The 26002-nt window shown below is 39.1% G+C and overlaps 2 protein-coding genes across 4 annotated transcripts in view; one reads left to right on the top strand and one right to left on the bottom strand.

The window, feature by feature from the left end:
- LOC120412654 (UDP-glucosyltransferase 2-like) overlaps positions 1 to 26002 on the top strand; it is a 52288-nt gene that overhangs the window by 6017 nt on the left and 20269 nt on the right. The window contains exon 1 of one of the 3 annotated variants that reach the window (XM_039573208.2): positions 12911 to 13025. The exons of 1 other annotated variant lie outside the window; for it this stretch is intronic. The gene's annotated coding sequence lies outside the window, so the exon portion shown is untranslated. Of the gene's footprint in view, positions 1 to 12910; positions 13026 to 26002 lie in introns of those variants that run through there. One more of the 3 variants, XM_052708307.1, reaches the window with a different exon arrangement.
- LOC120412650 (uncharacterized) lies at positions 2697 to 24742 on the bottom strand. The gene is made up of 6 exons (XM_039573204.2): positions 23932 to 24742; positions 8349 to 9967; positions 8150 to 8290; positions 5554 to 5690; positions 5358 to 5497; positions 2697 to 5296 (listed from the first exon to the last, which is right to left on the bottom strand). Exons 1-6 carry the CDS (start codon positions 24398 to 24400, stop codon positions 3687 to 3689), a joined length of 4116 nt encoding a protein of 1371 aa, XP_039429138.1. The 5' UTR covers positions 24401 to 24742; the 3' UTR covers positions 2697 to 3686.

The following is a 26002-nucleotide window of genomic DNA, read 5'->3' as shown; positions in this document are numbered from 1 at the left end:
AATAAATAAATTCGCAATAAAATCAAAAAAGATTAGTCAAATGATAAATAGACTTGATATTACTAGTACATTAAGGAAAAGTATATTTTTAAGGAAGAAAAAAAAAAAAAAAAAAAAAAAAAAAAAAAAACAAAAAACAAAACAAAGTCTGATACAGCAGTACCAATTGATAGAAAAGAGTGGAAAAGCTTTAAGAGATAAGAGAATCAAAGGTTAGTAAAATTAAAATCAAATGTTGAGTATTAAATAGAAGAATCAAAGAAGAATTGGGAATCAGAAGAGCAAAATAAAAATAGGAGATAGGTGGTAACTGAGAATGAAGAGAAGAGAAACCCCGTTGTGCGATGTTTCAGGTACATCCACAGCAGTTGACTCAACATACTGCGAATCAAAACAATACCGTCTACAATCACAAATTACTTCCCTTTCCCACATTGTCGCGCCCCTTTCTTTTAGCCGTCTCGACTCTGACCCGCGGTGGTCAAAGGTTTACGATCCGTTTCCACAGGCCACCAGCTAGGTCATCATGAAAACCAAGCCAACGTGGAGGTAAGAAAATAGGACACTCGCAAGGAACCAGAGCTATACTGTCCTGATCAAGATAATTCGGATGATCTAACAGAACTACGGATGTAGTTAGTTACGCTCCTTCCAGGATGTTCCTTACGTGGACGTCAACCGAAGAGCACGCAACAAGGTCAGTGCCATTGCATGCTCTTAGGTATCAATCCTTGGCCTGCAAGATATTAAATAATATAATTGAAAAAATCTAACATTCTAAAATTCAAAGATCTAAAAAAATGATTTCTAAAATTCTGAAATTCTATATTTTTTTAATTTCATAATTCTGAAATTCTAAAATTTAAAGTTTTAAAATTTTAAAATCCTAAGATTTGATTATTCTATAATTCTATTTTTTTTATAGATATTCTGAAATTCTAAAATTGTAAAATAAAAAATAAAAAAAATAAAAAATATAAATTCTATGTTTAGATACTTCAACCATTAATTCAACCATTTTAAAATTTAAAATTCAAGAATTCTAAAATCTTAAAATTCAAAGATGCAAAAATTAAAAAATTCTAGATTTTTTACATTCAAACATTATAAAATTCATTTTTTAAATTTCTAAGATTTCAGAATTCGAAATTTCCTTCATTCAAAACTTTAATAATTTCAAAATTCTAAAGCTCTGAAATTCAAAATCTCTGACATTCTGAAACTTTAAAATTCTAAAATTATGAAATTAAAAGTTCAAGGATTCAAAAATTAAAAATTATTTATTTCTAAAATTTTACATTTCAATATTCAAAGATTTAAAAATTCTAGAATTCAAGAATTCTAAATTTCAAATTTCAAAAATTGTAAGATATTCTGCATTTCTGGAATATTCTAAAAACCTTAAATTAATAAAATTTAAAAAAATCGAAAAAAATATAAAAAGAATGTTTCTAAAATTGAACAATTTAAAACTTCTTAAATTATTCAAGAATCAAAAAATTCTAAACTCCTAAAATCCTATAATTCAAAGATTTTAAATTATATAACTAAGAAATTCTATCATTCTAAAACTCAAGGATTAAAAAAAAATCTTGATTTTCAAAATTCTGAAATTCTGTTTGGATTCTACATTTCCTTTTGTTTTCAAAAACTCTGAAATTCAGAAAAAAATAAATTCTTAAACATTCTGAAATTAATTATACAATAAGAGTTCAAAAAATCAAAATTATATGTTTCTTAAATTTAACAATTTAAAATTCATAGATTTAAAACTTCTAAAATTCTAAAGTTAAAAGCCATACAAATTCTTAATATTCAAATTTAAAAAATTCTAAAATTTTAGCATTCTCAATTTCCTAAATTCAAAATTTAAAGATTAAAAAATTCTTAAACTCAAAGACATAACAATTCAGAAATTTTAAGATATTAAATAATTCAAGAAATTAATAAAAGTTCTTTACAAGTTCTGAAATTCAAAAAATATTTTTTTAAATGCTTATATTTTTTTTAAGTTTTTTAAATTGTTAAAACTTTTTTTGATTGTAAAAAAAATGTTTTTTTTTTATTTTTCCAATATTTTTATTATTGAAATATTTTTATTTTTCCAATATTTTTATTTCAAGTTTTTTTTTACCATCACCACGGTTGTTTTCGAGAGAACACGCCGAATCAATTCTACCCAGTTTAGTATAAAATCAGGGAATTTTCTCAAAAGGGCTTTCTTTCAAAAAATGACATAATCGACATCATTTGTTGATTTTTTGTCTTACACCATTAATACCGTGAACAGTATTGTTTTATTGATTTTCTCTCTTAAAATATACAGATGTGTGTAATCGATTGGATAGAGTTAAAGTTTTTTTTCTTCTTCTTCTTGTTTTAATCATTTATAAAATATACATACAACGCTACACGACACACAGGTTGGCGCAATGTAGAATGTGTGTATTCTACACGCTACTTTACGTGTGTGCGTGTTCGCATGTCTGCGCGCGTGTTCAAGATAAATAATTATATTTTATAAAAATAATTATAAAAAAAACGGAAGAGCTACTCAAAATAGTTCAAAACTAAGTTCTTTTTTATCATTGCGCTGCGTGTTTTTAAATTACCTTTTTTTTCTCTTTTAAAATAAAGCGCAATGCCCAGCGCGAGAAGCAAGAAATTTCTACACTTTTCTCAGTGTGTGATCGTGGCAGGGGTGCTAAAATCGATAGTGTGTGTTTGTTTTGTGTGGTTGCATGAGACCAAGGTGTGTGTGTTTTTTTTTGTTGAATAAGTTACTGCGTAGAATAACAGTTTAATTAATAAGTTACATCTTAATCATAACTTCGCGCGCATTCCTCTCAACTGTTTTTTCTTCTCTGGGAAACTTTTTATTACACATACGAAAGAAAAAATAAACGATCAAGCGACATTACACGCACGCCATTTTCGTTTCCCTCCCCAGGTTTGTCCCCTTTCTAACTCTCTCGCTCTCTCTCTTCCGCGCTGTTCAAATGATAAATTATAGCCGGTTTTTAACAGATCATATCAACAAGGAAACCCAACAGTTTTTTTTTTGTGTGTGTGTTTGTCTCTATCGTTCCGTTCGATTTTTTGTTTTGTTTCAATTGTTAGTTGGTTTGTTACTTAACTGTTTGTTTTGTTTGCTCCTGAATCTATGTTTTTTTTAAACTACCTTTCTCATTAAACTTACGTTCTATTTAATTATTTGCTTAGATATTAAAGTTTGGCTGCTCGCTCCTTGGGAGCAGCTCTCAAAATATGTTTTAATTGTTGTTTTCTTCTTCCTTACACACTTTTTTTGCTGTTGTTAATGTCTGGAGGTTGTGGGAATTTTGGGAATAACAATGCACACGGGAACGTCGTAAAATTCCGTGTTTTTTTTTTTCTAAAATAATAATCTTTAACTTTCGTGCAGCCATTTGGGAAACGGAAAAAAATGGAGCAGAGATCGTGATTAAGCGCTGAGAGCACATTTACCGTGTTTAGTTTTTAAAAATTTGTGAAACTTTTTAAGAGCAATGGCAGTGTGATGCGTGGAAAGCAGAAATTTTGTGGGGGGAAAATTGGGAAAAATAAACAAGAAACTTTGACAATGAGACGAGCGGCGAAAGGACAATCGAGAAAGGGACCAATAGAAGACACAGCAGAGGACACGAGGACGGGGAAGGGGACGAAAATTAAAAGTTGTTTGCGTTTCGATTCGGTGTGCTCTCCATACTTGCCATAATTGAACTTAACAGATCACTGGATGATTTGGCGGGCGTCGCGACGTTGCCGCTGTTGATGACCTTCGTCGCCGGCGGAACCACTTTTTGCGGCGTTGGAACGCTGGGCTTCTTGGGTAGCTTCGGGGAGGGATCCGACGATGGACAGGTTGGTGGCGGAGGCGGAGACTGCTTCGTGGGCGTTGCAGGTGCCGCAGTCGGTGGCAACGGAGGAAGTGGCGGCATCGGCGGTAGCGGTGGAGGTGGCTGGGCCACCTCTTCGGGCGCCGGTGGCAACGGGAGCAGCGTCTCCGTACTGATCTCGTCCCCGTCGGCCGAGATGGTCGTTTCCATTGCGACGACTTCGTCGTTGCAGTTTATCACAGACTCGTAATTGCTGCTCGCGGTTACCTCCTCCGTGGTGACGACTTCCTCGATGATGGCTTGGCCATCGACGACCACCACGTCTACGGCCGCTTCCGGGACGTTCTCCTCGATTTCGATCTCGGCCGCGACGGGCGGAACCATCGGAGCTGGAACGCTCACGACACCGCCGCCGCCGACCTCCTTGTCCTTCGTCACGCTCGAGGTTGATTCCCGCCGGCTACTTGATCCGCTGTGCGGATGCCGATCCGAGGACGACGACGAGTGGGATAGCTTCCGGTGACGTTCCTCGTGGTGGTGCTTCGAGGACGACGAACTCGACGATTTTCCCGACGAAGAGCTGTGCTTGTGCCGGTGACGGTCCTTCTCCCTCTCTCGATCCCGATCCGAGTGCCGGTCTCGGTCCTTATTCTTGTCCCGCTCGCCATTCGACCGATGCTTGTCCTTCTTACTGCTGCTGCTACTTCCACCACTACTGCTGTGGTACTTGTGAGACGACGAAGACGACGACGAGTGCTTATGGCTTGAACTGCTACTGCTCTTCTTGCCATCCTTCAGCGGTTTATCGTCCCGCACCAGCTTCCTCATGTCGATCTTCGCCTCCTTAACCTGCTTCTCAACGTCCACCACCATGACCTTCTTCGGTTCCGGCGTTGCCGGCTCCTTCTCATCCACGGGAAGCGGCGGCGGCGGTGGCCCCGCATTCAACTCCTTCTTCTCGCTCTTCTTTGGTTTGCCCTCGTGCGTTCGCTTCACCGGCGTGTGCTTCTTCTCCACCTCCAGCGACACCGGATGGGGCAGGATGGTTTGCTTTTCCTTGTAGTGCGGCGGATCCACCTCGTACCCGTTGGCAATCTCCTGCACAATCTCCTGGTCCGGATAGTACTGCTTGAGCCGCAGGTGCCACGCTATGCTCGTGACGGCCGTCACCGTCCGGAACTGGTGGATGATGTTGCGCGGCAGGAAGTAGATATCATTATCGTACAGCGATATCCGCGAGTACCGGATGCCCTCCCTCCTCAGCTGGTTCAGCTTGGCGTCCTCCACCCACTGGACGCACTGCGAGATCGGCGGTTCGTGCAGGTCCAGCTGCAGCTTCTCCACCAGGTGCGGAAAGCAGTGCGCATCGAACGCCACCACGTCCTTCGTGATGCGGTTCAACTCGTCCGGAATGCCACAGCGGACCGCCTTCAAAACACCTAAAACCACAAATCCTCATCAGCTGTTAATTCAAAATACGCAATTGAGGGGTGAACTCACCAACGGCAGCCGTCGTCATCCGGTCGTGGCCGTGGCCAACGTGGTCGGCGTGCGCCTTCGTACGGTCGTCGATCATCGTCTCGCGCGCCTCCGAAAGCCGCGGTAGATATTGCAAGTTGCGCAGCTCGTTGATGCGTGTCCTGAAAGCGAAATTCGTTAACTCAAAATTTCACTCATAAAAACGTTAGTGGCTTACCTCTGCCGCTTCATCGGGGTCTTGCTGAGTTCGGCCGTCGGTACGAGCTGCTCGCCCGGTCGGATCCAGAGGATGGGGCCGTCGTTCGAGAGGCGCGGGTCCATTTGTACGATCGACAGCTCGCCCCAGGGCATTGCCTGCATTGTGACGGATACAGAATTGATATACTAAAAGTTTTCACCAGTCAACGCAGCAATGTATCGACATGTTTTGGCAGTGTTCCCAGAATCACAGAATGCGAATAATTTCTGTATAAACACTGAAGTTACATTTTCATAAAGTTTATTTCATCTTGCACTTGAACATTTAAAAAAACTTTTCTCAAGTGCTGATGAATCAAGACAGGGTTGCCAGAAAGCTAACATCTCATCGAATAGCATGAAACACTTTTCAAACAAATAATAATCAAACATTTTCCATAACAATTCCCAAACAAAGCTTTTTCAAATTATCAAAAATCAAATAAAATACGCTACAGCTACAGCATTGCCTTGGCGTTCTCGAATGCGAGATTCCTACTCGCAACTAGCTTCCATCCACCCAGCGATTCGTACTGACGACCTTTGGATTGACAGGACCCAGGGAGACGACTGAGCTAACGACCTAGGTTAGACCGGGGCCAACATTTACTACACCGTCCGACGGAAGGCGTGATCAGACAAATCTCATCTCGAACAATGCCACCAGGACAGTCTGGGTTCAAACCCAGTCCAACTGGGGTGAGAGGCAAGCATGCTTACAACTACACCACCGGTCTCGACTCGATTCAAACAGAAAAATAAAAGTAACTCAAAACTGTTTCTAGAACTTACTATTTAAAATGGCTATGTATGTGACATAAATTATCACAAGACATAAAAAGGAATACTAATTTGGTAAAATAGATTTTTGAATCCACTAATCCCTGTTATTGTTTTTTGACGCTTGACTGCTTTTTAGGTTTATGGCTGAAGGAGATTATAATTGCAAAACAATGTACCTAAAAAAAATTCGTGGAAAGCACGCTTCGGGTGTCGTTTTCAAATATCCGTGACCCAGATAATATTTTACCTAGGGATTTTTGATTTACTGCAATTTAAGAAAAATATGTTTAAAAGGAGGTGCACGATATTTCTTAAATCTTACGTTTAAACGAAGCTTCGTGAATGATTGTGCGCCTCCATCAACATATATGAAGAAATTAAAATTGGACTAAATGAAAAATCCCTAGGTAAAATATTTTCTAGGTCATATGTCATATATATTTGAAAAGAACCTACCTTTCCACGAAGAATTATTTTAGATGCATTGATTAAAATAATAATCACCATCCGTCATAGCGTACAACCCAGAATATGTAACAAAAAAGGAAAAAATATTTGTCAGCCTGCATACATTTTTGCTTTGTTTGCGAGTTTGGCAAACTGTCAAACACAAACAAGTGCGAGTTTGTTTGTTTGCGGTAGTGTAATAGCTCCTTTAGTTACTAAAACCAAACTGCTGTAATAACATTGTGGCTTACACAGCTCAGAAAAAATCAGGCATGAAAGAGTTTTAAGAGATAATATTTCAAGGAGCTTCTTTGGCATTTTGGTCATGTCTGTAACATAACACACCGAATCTTTATTGCAGGGTATTTTTTACAGGAAAACACAATTTGAAAAGTAATTTGAATTCACAAAATATTCAGTGCATCCTGCGCGTTCCTCATGTAAACATCAAATAGCGTAAGCAAGTTACACTGTTTGTTTGCACAATTCGGATTATGGTAAAGGACGCATTAGATTACGACAAACAAACAAACTAACTCGCGAACGAACACACTTTTTGATAAGTTGGCAGGTTTCCAGCTCTGTTTGTTTGCCTGCATACATTTGGCAAACTGTCAAACACAAAAAGTTCGACTTTGTTTGTTTTTTGTTTGTTTGCCATAGTCTAATAGCTCCTTAACGCCTTATTGTCACATTGTTATGTATTGGCGTTATTTTACACTCATTTGCTAGAAATGGAGTTCAAGGTTAATAAAAGGTGGATACTTAACCTTCTACAGCCCAACCCTAGCTTTTAACGGGCTTCGTTGTTTTGTATGTAGGTTATTTTAATTTGGAAATAAAATAACTTAGAAATCTCGCTTACCTTTTCAAAAGGCCCTATGTATATGGAAAGCCCATGGCGCATTGGTTTTTTAATACTAAGCAAAAGCATAAGTAGTTACTACTCCATTATTAACCAAATTGGCTGTTTTGAAAAAATACTCCATGAATTGTAATTTATTCTCCTTCTTAAGTAGACTTGTTTGAAGAACTGGCAACACTGTAAAAACACGTTTGCACTTTCGTAGAATGTTTGCAGTATTTTATAGAAATTTGTTTTTCTTATAAAAAATTGTTTCCAAAGCCATCTTTTTATGCACAGTTACAAAACAATTAGAATGAAAGAATTTTCCCAAGGATCTTACAGTTTTAAAATCTAGCAACCCTGATTTCGGTACCAGAGAAAAATATATTTTTTTAAAGGAGTGTGTTCGAAATAAAACATAAACGAAATGTTTCAGTCCCAACGTTTAAGAAAAAATAATGTTCCCAGACTTTTCGCCGTTTATATTTCAAGATCTTACCTTGTTCAAGAACGGATTATCCTCGAGCCGCTTCAGCAGATCGGGAAAGTACCCGCCGACCTCTTCGTGCACCTTCCCGACCAAGCTGATCTGATGCAGCGGTCCGTACCGGACCGTTCCGTGCGAGTAGTTTTTGACGACCTAAAAGAAGCAGTAAAGTTAGTCTCCGTTCTCCTGGTCCACGCACAAGTCAACGTACCTGCTCGTTGTACTGCGCCATCGTGCACGTTTCAATGTCCGAGTTGCGCCCAAGCACTCCCGCTTTGACCGTCAAATTCGCATAGTTCTCCGCCATGTGCTCGAGCAGGTCGGGCAGATAGGTGGCCGCGTTGTGGACGATTCCCATGACGTGATCGGCGTACCCTTCCTCGTCCTCGGCGAAGCACACCTGGAAGAACTCGTTCACCAGCTCTTCCATCTCCGTTTCCGGCAGGACGTTGATTTCGTCCTGGTACATGTGCACAACGGAAGCGCCCCCGTTCGGGTGGACCTCGATGCGCATGAAGCGGCCGTACTTGAGATGATCGAGACCCCGGCGGTGACAGTTGGTGTCCCGGTTGGCGGTAGCTATCCGCGAGCACGGTTCCTGTGGGATGACTCCGACTCCGATTGCGGTCTCCGCTTTTTCCCCCCGTTTGCACTGAATCCCGATGTTGGCCCGCTTGATTTTGGACCGCTTGTAGCAGCGGGAACATTCCCGAGAACTGCTTCCGCCACTGCTGCTACTGCTTTTGTGCAACGACGTCGACGAAGAGGACGCGCTGGACAGCTTGGACGACGACGATGAAGACTTGCTGCTGCTGCTGTGACTGTGATGATCGTTGCTACTCTTCTCTGCGGGGGGTTCCTGTTTGATGTGTACTGCTGACGTTGTTACGGTTGAGGTACTCGTTAGAACTGGTGCAACGACGTTCGTACCTCCGTTGACCAGCTTGTCGGGAGTGGCGGCCGGCGCGATGGCAGTAGCTGCCGTCACAGGCTCGACCACGATCTCCTTCTTCGCGATGGCAGCGATCGCCGCCTTGTCGTCCACGATGTTCTTGGGCGACTCGAGCTTTATCAATATGTTGGAGTTCTTATTACTAGTTAAGTTAGTTGTACTGTTGCCAGTGCTGCTGCTGCCGATTGGACCTGCTCCGCCGCCAACACTTCCGTTGGAATCACCGGTAAAGGTCAACGCCCTCGTCACATCGTCCCTCGTTTTGTCCTGTTTCAGTGGTTTGTATTCCTTCTTGATGAAGACGTCCTGCTTCTTGACGGTACTGTTTTCGTTGTTGCTCCTCTCCAGATTCAACAGCAAGTTGATCGGAGATATCGGAGTCGCTCCACCTACAACGGCCGCGGCCGCAGCAGCCGCCGTTACGCCGGCGTTCAAAAGCAAACATCCCGGGCCCGTCGGCGTCGCCGTCACCGTCAAGTTGGTTTCGATCGTCAATTCCTGCTTTATCTGGGCGGGAAAATCCGACGGAACCGGAGCCTGCTTCTGCTCGACCTGTTTTTCAACCTGCTTTGGTACGACAACCGGCGTCGTCCCGACCGCGACGATCGCTCCCACGTGATGGTTTTCCTTGTTCTGACTCGAGGAAGAATTGCTGGACAGCGACGACGCGGATGACGAGGACGTGGCCGACGAAGACTTGTCCTTTGAGCTGGAACTGCTGCTGCTTGCACTGGTGCTACTGTTGTGGGATGACGATCCGGAACTACCGTGCGTTGACCCGGCGTGCTCCGAGTGGCGACGCTTCTTGTGCTCTCGATCGCGATCCCGGTCCCGATCCTTGTCCTTGCTTTTCTTCTTCTTGTGACTCCGGGAAATGTCTGTGAACGAAAACAAACAACGAAAAACACGAGATTAACATGTGCTCGCGAAAATGATATAATTCAACAACTCAAATATGATTCATTCAGCAACTGCTGCTCCTCGTCGCAAAGCATGCAAAAGTGGAGGAATGTTGTTTTGTGTTCACATTTTTTTTGCGTTCTATTTTTGCCTTTCTTGTTTTGGTCCCCCAATTAGACGTAGTTGGTTCTCTCTCGGCGGGTGGAAGTTGACGTGCTCGGAGTCAGGCAGGCCACCATCGACCGCTTTGAGCAGAGAGGGTGTGTGCTCAGTAATAGCTCTTGGTGTGCATAAACAGGGATTAGTGTGCACTGTAGTAGTATACATTCTAAGTGAATCGCGAAAATACGAAAACTGACATGAGAACAGCAATCTCATGCCTGTCGTTGCAATTTTGATAAACTTTTAATATTTTGAACAGATAGAAAGAAACACAACTGCCGTCATGCCTTCCGATCTGCAGTGCTATTGGAAGAGCATATTAACAACACTTCAATCAAAAATAATAGGGAATAAAAGTACCCCTGTGTAGTCTTTCTCGCAGATGAAAGGCTAAAAAATCATATACAATATTAAAAAAAAACTGCTGCTCAAACATAGTTTGGCAAAAATCAAATCAAATTAAACGCTCTACAGCATTGCCGTGGTGTTCTCGATTACGAGATTCCTACTCGAAACTAGGTGTCCGAAGGCTTGATTGTTGAGGCAATTGCAAACCTCTTTTTACACTTAAGGCTTCCATCCACTCGGGGATTCGAACTGACGACCTTTGGATTGTGAGTCCAACTGCCTACCAGCGAATCCACCGAGGCAGGACCCAGGGAGCAAATCCTACACCTGGACTGGGCTAACGACCTAACCCTCGTGGTTAGACCGGGGCCAACATTTACTTTCCCGTCCGACGGAAGGCGTGATCAGACAAATCTCGTCTCGAAAAATGCCACCGGGACCTTCTGGGATGGAACCCAGGCCGACTGGGTGAGAGGCAATTATTATTTTAAAGTATTTAAAGTTTTTAAATTATGTAAAGTATTTAAAGTTTTTAAAGTATTCAAATTATTTTAAGTATTTCAATTAGCTGAGTATCCCCAAACAAATTAAATACTTTAAATACATTGGGGATACAGAGCTCAATTTGCTCTCCATCCGCATTGACTATTTCCTATTCCTAATTTTCTGTTCTTCTTTTGCTCTCCCTATTATCTGTCATAGACATCCTCATAGACATACTATCTTTTCAATTTTCTGCTTGGCTTTCTTTATATTTTTCATTGTTTTTTTCACACTTACTACTGGTTTTTATAAGGAGATACTGAGCTCGATTTGCTCTCCATCCGCATTGACCTTTTCTCAACTAGGACACCGTGAGTGATTTTGCTTGTTCGCGCCCAACCATCCCCTTTTGGCCGTTCATACGGCAGTAATTTGAAGATGCTCCCTTTAAGTTTGAGCCACTGTTATTCTAGTCAACCGCTATATAGGTCATCCTTGTGGCCCTGTTGGCTATCACATCAAATCAAAAACCTTTTTTTCCTGAAAAGAATCAATCATAATCTAAAGTTTGCCGAAGACGCCATGTCGATCAGAAGTTCCAAGAGAATTTCTCTTGTCAAAATTCAGTATTTTATACATTTACATACTTATTTCGTATGACCAACCCCCAAAATTGTATGGAGACTTGTATGGAAAATCTAATGATGCAAAATGACGTCTTTTGACATGGATGAAGGTTGACTCAAATAAAAAAAAAATACAAAGAAAAGTCGATTTGCGTCTAATACCTCCTTCAATCTGCAGTTTGGAGAGACTGAAGAAATCATCGATGGACTGAAGAAATCATCGAATTTTGATTGGACTTGTATAAATTATCTGAAAAAAAAAAAACTAAAACGCATTTTCGCTTGGAAACAAAAATCTTGGCGGTCTCTAAGTGATGATTTCTTATCAAACCAAAACGTTCGAATAATTCTAGATTACATTTTTAAAACAACCAAAGCGCCATGGGTTTCCTATGTACAAAATAAGCGAGAATTAAATGACACCTAAAATCTAGGATTTGGAAAAAAATTGCTTATTCTGATTATATCGATAAAGTCGATAAATGCTGAAGTTTAATCGGATTTTCTAAAATCTTGAAGGCTATTTATTATATTTTGGTAAGATTTTCCAAGCTACGCAATTTGAGAAGCTCAAATTCATATTCGGGTAATACGGTTTATTTTCAATTCTTAAAAACAAATTTGTAGCTACAATTTGTTGGAAATTTTATGAATCATATTTATAAACATAAAATTAAACACAAGTTTTCGAAATTATACCCTTTTGGAACGGTATTTTCAAAAGACCGGAGTTTCCACGGTTCAGTTGCTCTTTTTAGTGATCCGGCTCTTCGAGCGGCTCGCTCTTTTTTTGCCCACCTCTAATTCAAAGATAATGTTAAGAAGTTCTAGAATAGGTTTAATGTTATCAAAAGATTTTTTTTTGGTTTTGTAAAGGTAAATAAATGCTAGAATTCATTCGACAAAATGATTTTAAGAGTATGACTTTTGCCAAACATGTTAAGGGAAATTGGGTTCCAACTAGTTTTGGAAAATAGAGAACATTATAATTAAAATGATGACGAAATGGAAAGAAAAATGTCATCATTTGTTTGCTTTAGCAAACAGAGTCCTCTTCTAGACAAAGATGAAATTTGCACGTACAAAACAATCAATCGATCACCGGTCTTTTCTAGAGCTCGAAAAAAAACCTTCACTTAATGGCATCCTCTTCTGCTGTTGATGATGTCCCAAAACACGAAACACTCTTATACCAGGGGGCAGTAGCTTCGAGAGACATCAGTATGGGGTGACCGGGAGCGAGAGCAGCCAAAGTATTGATTAAACACCTGACCGGCTCGGGCCCAATGTATATAAACAGCACAACAGCATCATCTTTGTCACTACTGTGAGTTTAGGGGTGAGGAAGGAAGAGAGTAAATGAGTGAGGTATCGTGTGGGTGGTGAAGAAGCTATTCGTTGTATAATTTCATGTAAGGTTAGTTTAGTTTTTTTTTTAAGAAAATTTATTTATTCATGAACTCAACTTAAACAAAAATCTACGCAAGATTTCCCAAAATCTCATTCCCCTAAAACCTCATCAAGCAAAGCCATCACACGCCATATCAATCTGAGTGAAAGTCCTCCCACGAACCCCTGGGAATTAGATGAACCGTGCAGAAGAGAATTGCGAACTGCGGGGGTGGCTCCAGAGAGGATGAGAGGTTGTGGTGTGGGTTAGAAAGGGACCAAAGGGCATCAACGCCGCCCGCGGACACGAAACGAAACGCGCAAGCAGGAAAAGTCCATTTGAAGGTCAGAGCTGTTTTTGTGTGTTTTTTGCCTTGGGAACTTCAGGGTGGAGTGGTGACACGCAATGGTTAACGTCCAATGACGTTTTTTTTTGGTGCCCGGAAGGGAGGACTCGAAATATGTCCAAATGGCACGAAATGAAACCTTATTTTTTGGCGGGGTGGGTCAATTCGAGGGTTTGGGAAATGTAAACATTGGTTACGCAATGCATTGGAGGAGTGAAGCTCTGCTTTTTGTCCCACGAGCAAGAATCGAAAGGATTTCATAAGACAATTTAATTGCTAAGGGAATTACGCTCTTCCTGTAGGGTAAAGAGTGGTAAGCTTTTTCTTATAAAAGATTGTTTGAATCAATTTGTGTGAGTTGTCACATCCTTTTAAGAAAGAAAGAATATTATTGATAAAGGAGGTATTAGACTATGGCAAACAAACAAACTCGCATGTTTCGCGTTTGACAGTTTGCAACATGTATGCAAGCTGACGTTTCGCAAACTGTCAAAATGCGAATTTGCTTGCCTTAGTCTAATACCTCCTTAACCCTCTACAGCTGTGAAATATTGCAAATGCAGTTTTTGCAGTACTGTAAGTCAAGACTGTTTCAAGTTACAGTTTTCCATAATTTCCCCACGTCCAAATACAGCACCATCTACCCTAAAAGTGTATGAACCAAACACAAGAAATTCGATGACGTCGTTGGTTGGAGAATCGCGAGTAGAACTAGCGAAAAAATCACCGAGAATAAAGAAGAAAAAAGTGTAAAACTGCAACCAGTACTTCGTTGGCGGTGCTGGAAAGTATATCAAACGCGCCCAGAACATGCGAGCTGAACCGAGTTGTTTCACGCTCGCAAAACGCTCGAGTCTGTGTCTGCAGCAAAAGAAGTGTATAGCTGTTAGAGGGTGATGATCGATGATACGGGGTCGGTCAGCGGAAAGGTGGCGGTGAATTGAGTCATGAAAAATTTTCCACTCTCTCGCTCTCTCGCCGAACGTGCGCGCCCTTCCGCAACAAGAATTGCCATCATCGGTCAGGCAGTTAGCAGTCAGCAGAAGCAGAGACCGGTTTCCGAGACCGACCTGATGATTATTTTCTCGTTAATCAGTGTGTGTTGTGTTTATGCCGAGTTGTGGGGGATAAAGCTATAGTGAGCATTGTGGAGAGTTGTTTTTGTTTACAAACAGTAGCTCTCTTATGTATCAATGTCTATATTTGAAATATTTTGCAAACTGTTTAAGATTTTTTTAGAATAAAATTGTAGGTAATTTTAAAATAGAGAAAATCTCTACAAAAAAAATTGCTGCGTTAGCCCTTCCCATAGCAGCGCAACTTGGTAGGTGTTTTGGTATTCCGGGACCCTTTGGGATGGGACATTCAGGGTTGTTACGGGAGAGTCGAAAAAAAATCCGCGCCAAATTGCGCCGACCTAAAATCCGAAACCACGCGAAATCTACGCCATATAAAAAATATCGCGACCAACATCTCAGAAATTTTTTTTTTAAGAAGAAAAACTAATTCAGAAAGTATTTGATTAAAAAAAACTCGTTTTATGTTTAAAGGCTCCAAAAGAATGAAAGCAATAAATCCATTAAAAAAAACGTTACTTAATCCACCCTTAGGTGGTTGGCGCCTTCCTCACATTTAAAGGGTGCTATCCAAAATGCAAAAAGTGCGTAAATAACACTTAAGTGCTTATAACTTTTCATAGGGTTGTCAGATCTTCAATGTTTTGGACGCGTTGGAAAGGTCTTTTGAATACCTAGGTCGCATGAGAGATCCGGACAGCATTTTCATCAAAATATCTGAGATCCGGCCTCGAAAAAGTGCTTAAATAACACTTAAGTGCTTATAACTTTTGATAGGGTTGTCTTGGACGCGTTGGAAAGGTCTTTTAAATACCTTTCTGAAAATGTATAGCATGACGGGTTTTCTTACAAAAACCACCCTTTTTACAATTTTCCGGACTTTTGTTAAAATCGTTTTTTCAGCATAACTTTTGAAGTACTTAACTAAACTGCATAAGTTTTAATAGCGACTTATGGGACCTCAAGACGAATCGAATGACGAGTGACAACTTTTTGATCAACATCCCACCACACACACAGACATTTGCTCAGAATTTGATTCTGAGTCGATAGGTATACATGAAGGTGGGTCTAGGGGGTCTAATTGAGAAGTTCATTTTTCGAGTGATTTTATAGCCTTTCCTCAGTAACCTGAGGAAGGCAAAATCCTCAAGAGGCGGTCAAGGCAAGGGTCATGAAAAAAATCTTCAAAATAGAAAATACAATATTTAAAAACCTAAAAATTTAACTTTAAAAATATAACCTCAAAATAAAATCTAAATCTAAAATTATAATATGATAAAATTTTAAATTTCGAAAGTCTAAATATTCAAAATCTAAGAATTTTTATACAGTTAGTAATCCAAAATCCTCGCTAAAATTTCACTCTGAAGGAAATTTAATTTCCGATATTTTAAATAATGTCTTCTCATAATTTCAAAATCTCTTACATAAAATAGGACTTCAAAAACTGTGGAATTCAAAAATTTGGGAATTTAAGAACTAAGAATTTAAAAATTAAAACATTTAAGAATTTAAGAATTTAAGAATTTAAGAATTTAAGAATTTAAGAATTTAAGAATTTAAGAATTTAAGAATTTAAGAATTTAAGAATTTAAGAATTTAAGAATTTAAGAATTTAGGAATTTAAGAATTTTCGTTTCGTTTCGTTTTACGGAGCAAGGTGGGGGACGCGGCCTCAAGTCAGTCCAAGTCCGGTTTCTTGTGGAAAAAAGGGTAGTAGCCGAACTAGTATTGCATACAAAATGAACACCACCGGAAGATATAGGGGATCGGGAGGGGGAAGGTGAAAGAAAACTAGTGTAGGTGTGAGTAGTAAGAACTTGGATGACTTGAGCAGTTACGGTAATCTAAGTTTAACACTGAATAAAGGAAATCTGAAATTATGATCCAAAGTAAAATGGCCCGGAGAAATTAAATTATGAGTTAATTAAATAAGAAAATGTAACTAATCGCAGATTTATACAAAGGAAACCTATGATGTATTTCAAATTTAAAGGAGATTTAAAAAAAAATACTGGAAAACAAAAGATGGATACCAACTTGTCTAGGGAATATAAATCTTGAGGACTTTTTCTGGGCCCGTCCTGTCGCGTCCGTCAGTAGTCTTGTCGTTCATTACAACTAGAAGCAGATCTGCTAATGAAATATTACACTCCGACCAGTACAACTGATCATTTAAGTCCAATTATTCATTTACGGAAAACTAACTAACATGAATCAACAACGTAAACAAAACTGTAACTTGAATCTCAAATCCCAGAAATTATAATTGCAAAGCCAAACATTCCTTTACCTTGTTTTTAAACCTGACTTGCCGCTTCCAAAACCAATAAACATAAATGAACAGTTCATACTTTACAAGTTGAATACTCTTCGTTAAGAAGACTATTTCGTGCCTTCCATTTCATTAGGGCACAGAAGCTCTGCAAACAAGAGTGTACCCCTATCATACCTAATATAAACTGTCAATTGAGTGAAAGAGATGAACTCCTGTTCACAAAACCCTTGTGTCCATTTGAAATGTTAGGCTCCATTTGATCGTCAAAACTCCTATAAATCCCCGATTCGCAACAATGGTCGATACAACCATAATCCGAGAACCGTTAGTTCAACAGATTAACGAATTATGTCCGATATCATTTCATTATTGATTGATCGAGACTCTATGGATGTTTTGACAATTCCGAATGGTTAGTATATCACTTAAATTATAATCAGAGATTCTGATAGCATCACTTAACTCGTTTACACAGAACTGTCGGCCTGGAATTATTAAACAATCTAAAGTTACAAAAAAAACTAGCTATTCTGAGTGCCTTGCAAAAAACTTATTTATTAAAATACCATATCCCAACCTAACACCCTCATTTAGATAAGAAAAAATCACGCTTCTGTTTTTGTGATTAATTAAATTATTTAATATAATCCCACAATGTCTAGAAGAGACCTCTCTTACTGTTGTGCGTAAGCGTTGCTTTGCTTTATGAATTTCTACCTAAGCTAACGATGTATCAAAAAGATTTAAACCTGTTCCTACCAGATTTTATAAACAAGAATATTGAGATGCAAATAAAAAAATCAATATCTTGCAATTTTACATAGTATAAAAGTTGTGATTTCTATCAACACAAGTATATAAATATAAAATAAATGTGTGATATATATCAACATCGGAAACCATCTTTGCAAATAGCCCTGAAACGACGGCAACGTGTGGCTCCATCTCCAGGGAATAAACGCAAAATTAATATTAAGGGAAAATGCCAGCAAAACTTTTTTTAAATGGAAATTACTGTATATATTATAACCTGTAAAAGTTATAATAATTATAGTTATGAAAAATAATAAGAGTCGACTCTCTGGTTGTCATGTTGTCGATAACTAAGGGACCATCGAGACAGATAAAATAAGAATCCAAAAACCGATTCGATTAGAAAATCTAAGCAAAGCATGATCGTCATTTTGAGATCATATCAACAAAAATAAAGTTAAAATAAAATCATAAGGACCGTCAAAATAGAGATAAGTTGGGATAAAGAGAAATGGAAAAAAAAGAAAGCATCGAAATATGAAATTTGAAGAACTAAATAAATCTTCTACAGAAGGAGGAATGCATAGAGAGATTGACAACCAATGAGCCGACTATAAATAATAAAGACAACTAAAGTCACATACCTGATGATGGGTAATACCTATCTTACCGCTCACTGGAAAAAGGCACTTTTTGCGGGAACTGCAATTGCTTGATGGCCTACATGCCTTGGCGATCCCCAAGTTGAAGTTTCAATCGCTTACAGCCGCATCCGGAGCATCACGCAGACGCCGTAGTTTCTCATCGTCCTTTTAGTGTTCGTCTTCCTTCGTTCTGGTGTATGCTGCTTTCTTTGGTTGTTCTTTTTTTTTTTTTTTCTCATCACACCGTCTTTTCAGACTGAATTTACTAACTAAACGGGACAAACACAGAACACCCAGAGGAGATGGGCGGAAATCGAACCCGGGCCCCTTAGCACACATGAGGGATCGGCAGCCGAAGCCGCTAACCACCGCGCCACGGGGTCCTCATTCTTGTTCTCCTTTCTGGTATGATCTGGAACTGGTTCGAAAAGAACAGAACAAAAAGGACAGCAGTATCTTCCGAAAAAAAAAGACTAACATAAAAATGACAACAATAACATTTCGTCGCGCATCGTAGCTTATCGTGTGAGTACTCGCGCTAGTACTACAGAGTAAAAGCACTTTCCGTCATGTGGTAATCTGGTCCGCGTGAGCGCTTTTCTTCAAAGAGGTCGTTTTGTTCTTAAGAGAACATCTTTGTAAGCGTTGCCCATAGGATAGCTTACCGTTTTGAAGACTGCTGAGGATCCGGATCCCTTGCAGCCTGTCACTACAGTTAACTCATCCCTTTATCCTCCATCCGCCACCCGGAAGCACGCGCCGTAGGGCTGCCAAAGTCCTGACGACCCACAGGATCTGGGAAAACCAATCTTATCGTCCCTAAGCGTAAAGACTTTAAGACTAGCATTCATCACCAAAGCCCACGGAATTTAGGAATTTAAGAATTTTAGAATTTAAAAATTTAAAAATTTAAGAATTTAAGAATTTAAGAATTTAAGAATTTAAGAATTTAAGAATTTAAGAATTTAAGAATTTAAGAATTTAAGAATTTAAGAATTTAAGAATTTAAGAATTTAAGAATTTAAGAATTTAAGAATTTAAGAATTTAAGAATTTAAGAATTTAAGAATTTAAGAATTTAAGAATTTAGAATTTTAGAATTTTAGAATTTTAGAATTTTAGAATTTAAGCATTTAAGAATTTTAGAATTTATAAGCTGAAGAATACTAAGATTATCTTAGATTTGAGAATTTTTCATTCTATATTGTTTGGAATTTGATATTTTTTAGTTTTTAAATTTTGACTTTTTAATTTTTATTGTTTTTAAATCTTCAAATTTTCGATTACCCAAATTTTTGGCATTTTGAATTTCAGTTTGCTAAAATTTTGAATTTCGAAATTTCAGATTTTTTAAATTACGATTTTAGAAATTTCAAAAAAAAAATATGTAGGAGAACAGCATCTAATTCCAGCGTGCCTCTAATGTAAGCAGGTCAGAACTTTGACATTCAATTAAAGCTAATTAAAAGCGTTTTCAACTGAAATTGAGTGATAAATAGCTGAATAAGAAGTGAGCAAGCAAGTTTCTATCAAAAGTTTTGCAAAAGTAGTTGTTTAAATAGTGAAAATCAGTAAATTGGATGGAGTTAGGAGCGAGAGCTTAACCTGCCAAAGATACGAGAATTTCCCCTATTTTGATTTATTTTTGTTATAATAAAAACTATTTAAACAATTTTTTTCGAATTTTTGAATTTCTGAAGCTTTGAATTTGGAATGTTTTGATGTTTTTATTTTCACCAAGAATGTTTAAATTTAGAAAAAAAAATTTCTACCGGTTAAATACCATTCCAAAATTCGAAAGTGGAGGCCAGCTTCTGTTACGTCCAATCAAGCTCATATTTGGCGCCCACCAGAACAAGCCCCAATAATAGTTTTTGTTACACATCCTAATTTCTATATCTTCGGGAAAAAATTGTAATATTTGATTAACAAAATTAAAAATTTAATAAATCCAGTATAACTTTAAAAATAAATAAGGTTAAAAATCATGACTCAAAACTCAAAAGAAATTAAATATTTAGAGGCGGAGATGTTCAGAAATGACAAGAAACATATTAAAAATAATTTCTACATAATCTTCATCTTCATTCTTCGACGTTAAGTACTAAGAAAATACTAAAAAACATTTTCAGAAGAAAATTCAATTAATAAAAATTGTGAAATTCTTGCACTCAAAGGAAAAATACAAAGTATCGCAATTCCTGATAAGATTTTTCTTAATAACTTGAAAGTAATTCTATCTCTCTCAATTAATGTATTTATCAAAATTGCCATCCGCGCGAAATCCGCGCCTGAGCAAAATTAGCCAGCAAATCCGCGCCAGATCCGCGCTATCCGCGCCGTCCGTAACAACCCTGGACATTGTATTTCCACGAGTGTCCACGAAAATGCGTAAATGATGAGATGACGTTTTGCTAAACTCAGCAAACCAAAAACAAAAGCAAAAACTGAAAATTTGGTTTATTGGACCTTTTTAAAAAAAACTCAACAGTTAAACTACTGCTTACGAAATTTCGACTTCGATTGTGATAGGTGACAGAACACTAAAATCGTCTTCACCACGACAACCTGATTTTTTGACATTCTACTTTCGTTCGTATCAAACACAAACGAATGAGTGCCACGCACAAAGTCTCTCACACAGTCATTGACGTCCCTCTAGAAAAAAAAATTCACTCAGAGAACGGTCGTTTGACATTCTACCGAGCTTCCGATCGCAATCATACGACTTCTGTCACCATGCAGCAAACACAAGGAAGAGAGGGAGACAAAAACGAGAGAAAGAGCACTTTGTCTCGCTCGGACGGCTGCTTCAGTGGTGGTCATTTTTTGTTCGTTTCGTCTTTGTGTTTACGTTTAACGATCGTCGTCAAACAATGACGACCCTCATAGGCCCTGTGTGTCAGCGATCAAATCGTGCTTGCCATTTCATTATGGCACATAACTTTTGCAAGCAAGAGTTTTTCCCTTTAAACTGTCATTTGAGTGAAATGGATATACTATTGTTTACAAAAGTTATGTGCCCTTTTGGAATGTTAGGCTCCAAATTTGGTTTTCGGAAATGATCACTGACAGAAAGCGCCTGTCAAATATCGAGCAATCCCGTTCAGTGATTCGCGATTAAAAGCTCAACAATTCCGACAGATGGCGCAAAGCATCGAAGAATGACGATTCAAATTTTCGCTGTTCGGTTACATAGGAATGCAAACTTAAAATTTAATTTACAGCTCTTAGAACAACTTTTGAGAAAAAATTCAAGTGGTACGAGTGTAAACTTTTTGCCCTCTATAAATTAACGCAATAACAGTTTTTTTTGAAAAAAAAAATTGAAAAAATATATTGTTTAAAATGATAGAGCATCAAAAGTTAACAAAGTATCAGCTCGAATTTTTGCTCAAAAGTTGTTTTGAACGCTGGAATTTAACAAAACAGAATTCGCATACATAACCTCAAAGGGCGGAAATTTCAATCGACATTCTTCGCTCTGTTCTGCTACTCAACACTAGGTGTCGTTTGGCTCTTGAACGGCAATAGATCTCTTTTCAAGCATTTGGCAAGCACAACTGATTCGGAGCGTTTGGTACGGTATGTCCACGCATCCTTCCTCCCCTGTGTGCTTAGAATCCTCCCTGCGGTAAACACAACGCAGTAGAGCTGTCCGATTTAATTTGTACGTATTAGGTGTTCTCGGATGTACTGCGATTATTAATAATGACAACAAAAATGCTTGGGGCGTGATTGAATCACAAGACTTTCCAGCATGCTTTTGAAATAGAAAAATAATGTCCAAATAAAGGTCCTAAAAATAGTGGGGTCGACAGAAAAGATGCATTTGGCATAGTACATAGTAACTCTTGAAGTTACAGTAACACAATAATTTATTTTTGGTTTTTTGCCTGCTCTATAACTTTCTAAAACATTATACATTCTAAAAAAATGTTCTTGAAACGTAACAAAACAACATCATTAAAATTATATTTTTAGTTAAAATGAGTTAGAATTGTTTTAGATTTAAGTTTAACGGATTCCAAGATGTATAGTTGAGTTACCATTACGAGTAACAATAAATCGAAAAAGATTTTCGGATGATCAGAGTCTTTTGATTGATATATAGATTTTAATTTGTGGGAAATAACCTGAAATATTTTTTTTGCGTTTCAAGATAAATTAAATAGGATAAAAAAGCCAATAAATATATTAGAAAAGGATAGTTTGACTTGCTCTAACGGCATTTGTGGACGGCAAATGTGGACTGGTTAAGACCGCGGTGCTTTTAAAACAAACTTCAGATTCCGAAAGCTTGACTGTTGTAAATGTGTTGCATCGTCAGAGCTCTCTGAGAGCTCGCATTTGAAGCCACGAACCTTTGCTATGTTTTTCTCACCACAGTTCACGCACTTTACGTCTGCTTGTTGCGTGCTTGTTGTTCTTTTTGACCGCTTCGCCTCACTGAGGAAAGGCTATAAAATCACTCAAAAAATTAACTTCTTAATTTGACTTCCTAGACCCACCTTCACCATTTTCCATTTTCCTATAAACATTGAATATGTGCAATTTTAAAGTCTTCAGATTGAGTGCTGGTGTGGTAATCTGGCATCGTTGACCTTGTATAAGAAACTTTGTTTGTTAACTCAACAAGACTCATAGCTCGGACGTTTTGGACAGTTTTCTTGTTTCTTAAGCATTTTGCAAGTTTCCGAGCAAACATTTACCAGACACCATATTTTTGTATTTCCTTTTTGGTAGATTAATCGACTTTAAAGTTAGGCAAGGAATGGAGACATTATTGTTGTTGAGTCTATTTTAAAGACAATTTCTTAAATTTTTAATGAAACAAAAGTGCATAAGTTTCTAAAAAAAAACATCGCAAACTTTTTTTTGTAAAATTGGAAACTGTCTCATTGTCTTAGGTGTGAGTGGTGCTTTATTTGCAAACAATGTTTCCGGCTATGGAATACTACCAAGAACCAGCAAACTTCATGCCAACTTTGAACTTATCAGATGAAAACAACTGATTTCAAAGAAATTGTCAAAATAACGTAATTAAAATGGCCAGGCCATTTGCGCAAATTTAACCGTAGAGGTGATTAATTGAATTTGAGCGTGTTTTAAATGTTGTGAAAATCAACTTTTCGATCATTTGAACTGAATATTTGCAACACAAAAATCTTAGACAATGTCATTCTTTACGATAAATATTGTAGAGCAAAGTTTGAACAATGGCGCAATTTGAAATTTAACAACAATTTAACGGAATCCGCAGTGCGGATTCATGTAACTTTTTCAGTGACTCTAAATCCGGCTTCTAAAAGTTTGGAGACTCCAACTTCAGTTCTACTGTCTGTCTTATCTAATTATTCGAGATTTAAGAAGCGATAAGTACGTGAATGTGCTAATATATAAATTAAAACATACGAAGAGCAGTTTCTAAATCCAAATTACTAAGCATGTTAAAATAGCAAAAGTCTTCTCCTAGGTCCTTTAATCTCTTTAACCCAGTTCAACCCGATCCTCATTCCCAACTTTATGACATTTTAACCCGTAATCACCCCATTTTTAACTCATTACGCCCTTTAATATTTAATGAAATCGCAACCCACAAACGGAGCTTTTGCCTCCGGAAGCAGCCACAAAATCAATACCGGAATGTTTAGAAAGATCGATATCCGCAAGAAGAGCGCCATTTCTTGTACGAGGGGTGGGAAGTTCAAACCACAACAATGACAACATTCCCCTCTTTTTGCCGTCGATTCCCGGATCAGATCCGGATGAATTGCTAGGTTTGGATCATTCTTGACTGTTCTAGTTGTTTCTAAACAGGTGAAAGCATTTACCATTATCACTCCGGATGGGGGCCACCGTTGGCGTCGTCGTCGTCGACGACGACGACGGTGCCACGGATTTCCCCGTCGAATTGACCGAGGAGCTGCCGCTGCTGTTGACCAAACTATTGCCGATGTTATCCTTCTTCGCCGGTGCTGTTTCGCATTTATCATTATTTTTAGCAAATGCGGCCGTTGTCGTCGACGGGGTGGAGGAGGAGGAGGTGCAGGGGTGTACGGACGTCGTTTTCGTCGTCGTCGTCGCGATTTTCGCGGCACTGTCTACGTGATTTTTCGACGCCTTGTCCCCCTGCGGCTGCCTCTGTTTGGGCTGTTCCTCCGGGGAACAGTATTTACCACAGTTTTCTTCGCCGTTTTTCTTCACCAGTGCCACCAATTTCTGGTCCGCTGGTTGGCCACTTCCGTCGGGGCCTCCTCCTCCGGGTTTCATCGTCGTCGTCGTCACCGTGACCGATTTCATGGCATCCTCCTCTCTTCTGCGGGGGGATTTACAAATTCGGAAGAGACACACAAACACTCCTTCTTTTTTTTTCGCTTTACCACCGAGAAATTTCACGCACTTTTTTGTGGGCCCCCTTTTTCTTTTGGAAACGCACTTCAAAACAACATCACTCGCCCCTCCCCGCTCGCCAAACAACGCACAATCCGGAACGCGACGCGGCTTTCCCCAGGTTCAGATTTCACCAGTGCGCGGAAAGATTACAAAAGTTTAATATTTTTCTCGCAAATAGAACAAACCCGAATGTGTAATGGCCGACGACCCGCGCGAGAGCGATTTAGCGGAGAACCAGCGCGAGAGTGCCCAGTGGGTGTGAGCGCGCCTGGGGCAGAGTGCGGGCCAAGACGCAATTTGACAAAATGTCAAAAGAAGAAAGCGTGTAGGACAGTTGCGCGGCGGCGGCGGCGCTTGCGGAAAACTGCTGGGCTCGCTGCAAAGTGTTATACGACTGCTGGGTTGGGCCAAGAAGCGATAGGTGCAAACATTTATGTTTTGTTTATTTCAAAATGATTTGCGAATATAAATTCAAATTAATAATTAAATTTTAAATTATGGAATATTGGAAAGGCACGCAACTCGGAAAGAACGCAAAACTTCAAATAAAAACGCTCAAGAAGCGGTCAAGGAAAGGATCGTTTCATGAAAAAATCACATAGGGGACCATCCACAAAGCACGTGGACACTACTTTTTTTTGGTAATCTGACCCCCCCCTCCCCCCTCGTGGACAATTGTCCATACAAAAAAACTCATTTTTGTATGGAGCGCTTGTCAATCACCATACGCTCCCTCTCCCCCCCTTACTCCCCTAAGTGTCCACGTGGTTTATGGATGGTCCCTAGGGAAAATGTACCCATTTTAATCTAAGCCGTTCTACCAATTCTCATCACTTTTGCCGTTTCCCGCTATTAAATCAACATTTTCAGGTGTATCAACAATGATGAGTTGCTTGCTCATTTTTCTTTTTGAGCTATTTATTACTTTGGAACAGTCAAAAACATTTTATTTAAGCTGTAATTCATGATCAAAGTGCTGATAGGCCGATAATAAAAATAGGCTGAGAAAGGGTATAGTTCCCTTAATTTGATCGAACTGTTTTTATTCAATGTACTTATGGTGATACCGGGAACCGTGGTGTAGGGGTAAGCGTGATTGCCTCTCACCCAGTCGGCTTGGGTTCGATCCCAGACGGTCCCTGTGACATTTTTCGAGACGAGATTTGTCTGACCACGCCTTCCGTCGGACGGGGAAGTAAATGTTGGCCCCGGTCTTAACCTAGAGGGTTAGGTCGTTAGCTCAATCCAGGTGTAGGGGTCGTCTCCCTGGGTCCTGTCTCGGTGGAGTCGCTGGTAGGCAGTTGGACTAACAATCCAAAGGTAATCAGTTCGAATCCCGGGGTGGATGGAAGCTAAGGTGTAAAAAGAGGTTTGCAATTGCCTCAACAATCAAGCCTTCGGACACCTAGTTTCGAGTAGGAATCTCGCTATCGAGAACGCCAGGGCAATGCTGTAGAGCGAATAATTTGATTTGATTTTTTTTATGGTGATAATCCAGAGGTGCCTCAT

The sequence above is a fragment of the Culex pipiens genome, chromosome 2 (assembly GCF_016801865.2).
Source record: "Culex pipiens pallens isolate TS chromosome 2, TS_CPP_V2, whole genome shotgun sequence".
Classification (NCBI taxonomy): Eukaryota; Metazoa; Arthropoda; class Insecta; order Diptera; family Culicidae; genus Culex; species Culex pipiens.
The sequence above is the reverse complement of the archived record's forward strand: the minus strand, read 5'-3'. Positions and strand labels throughout refer to the sequence as shown.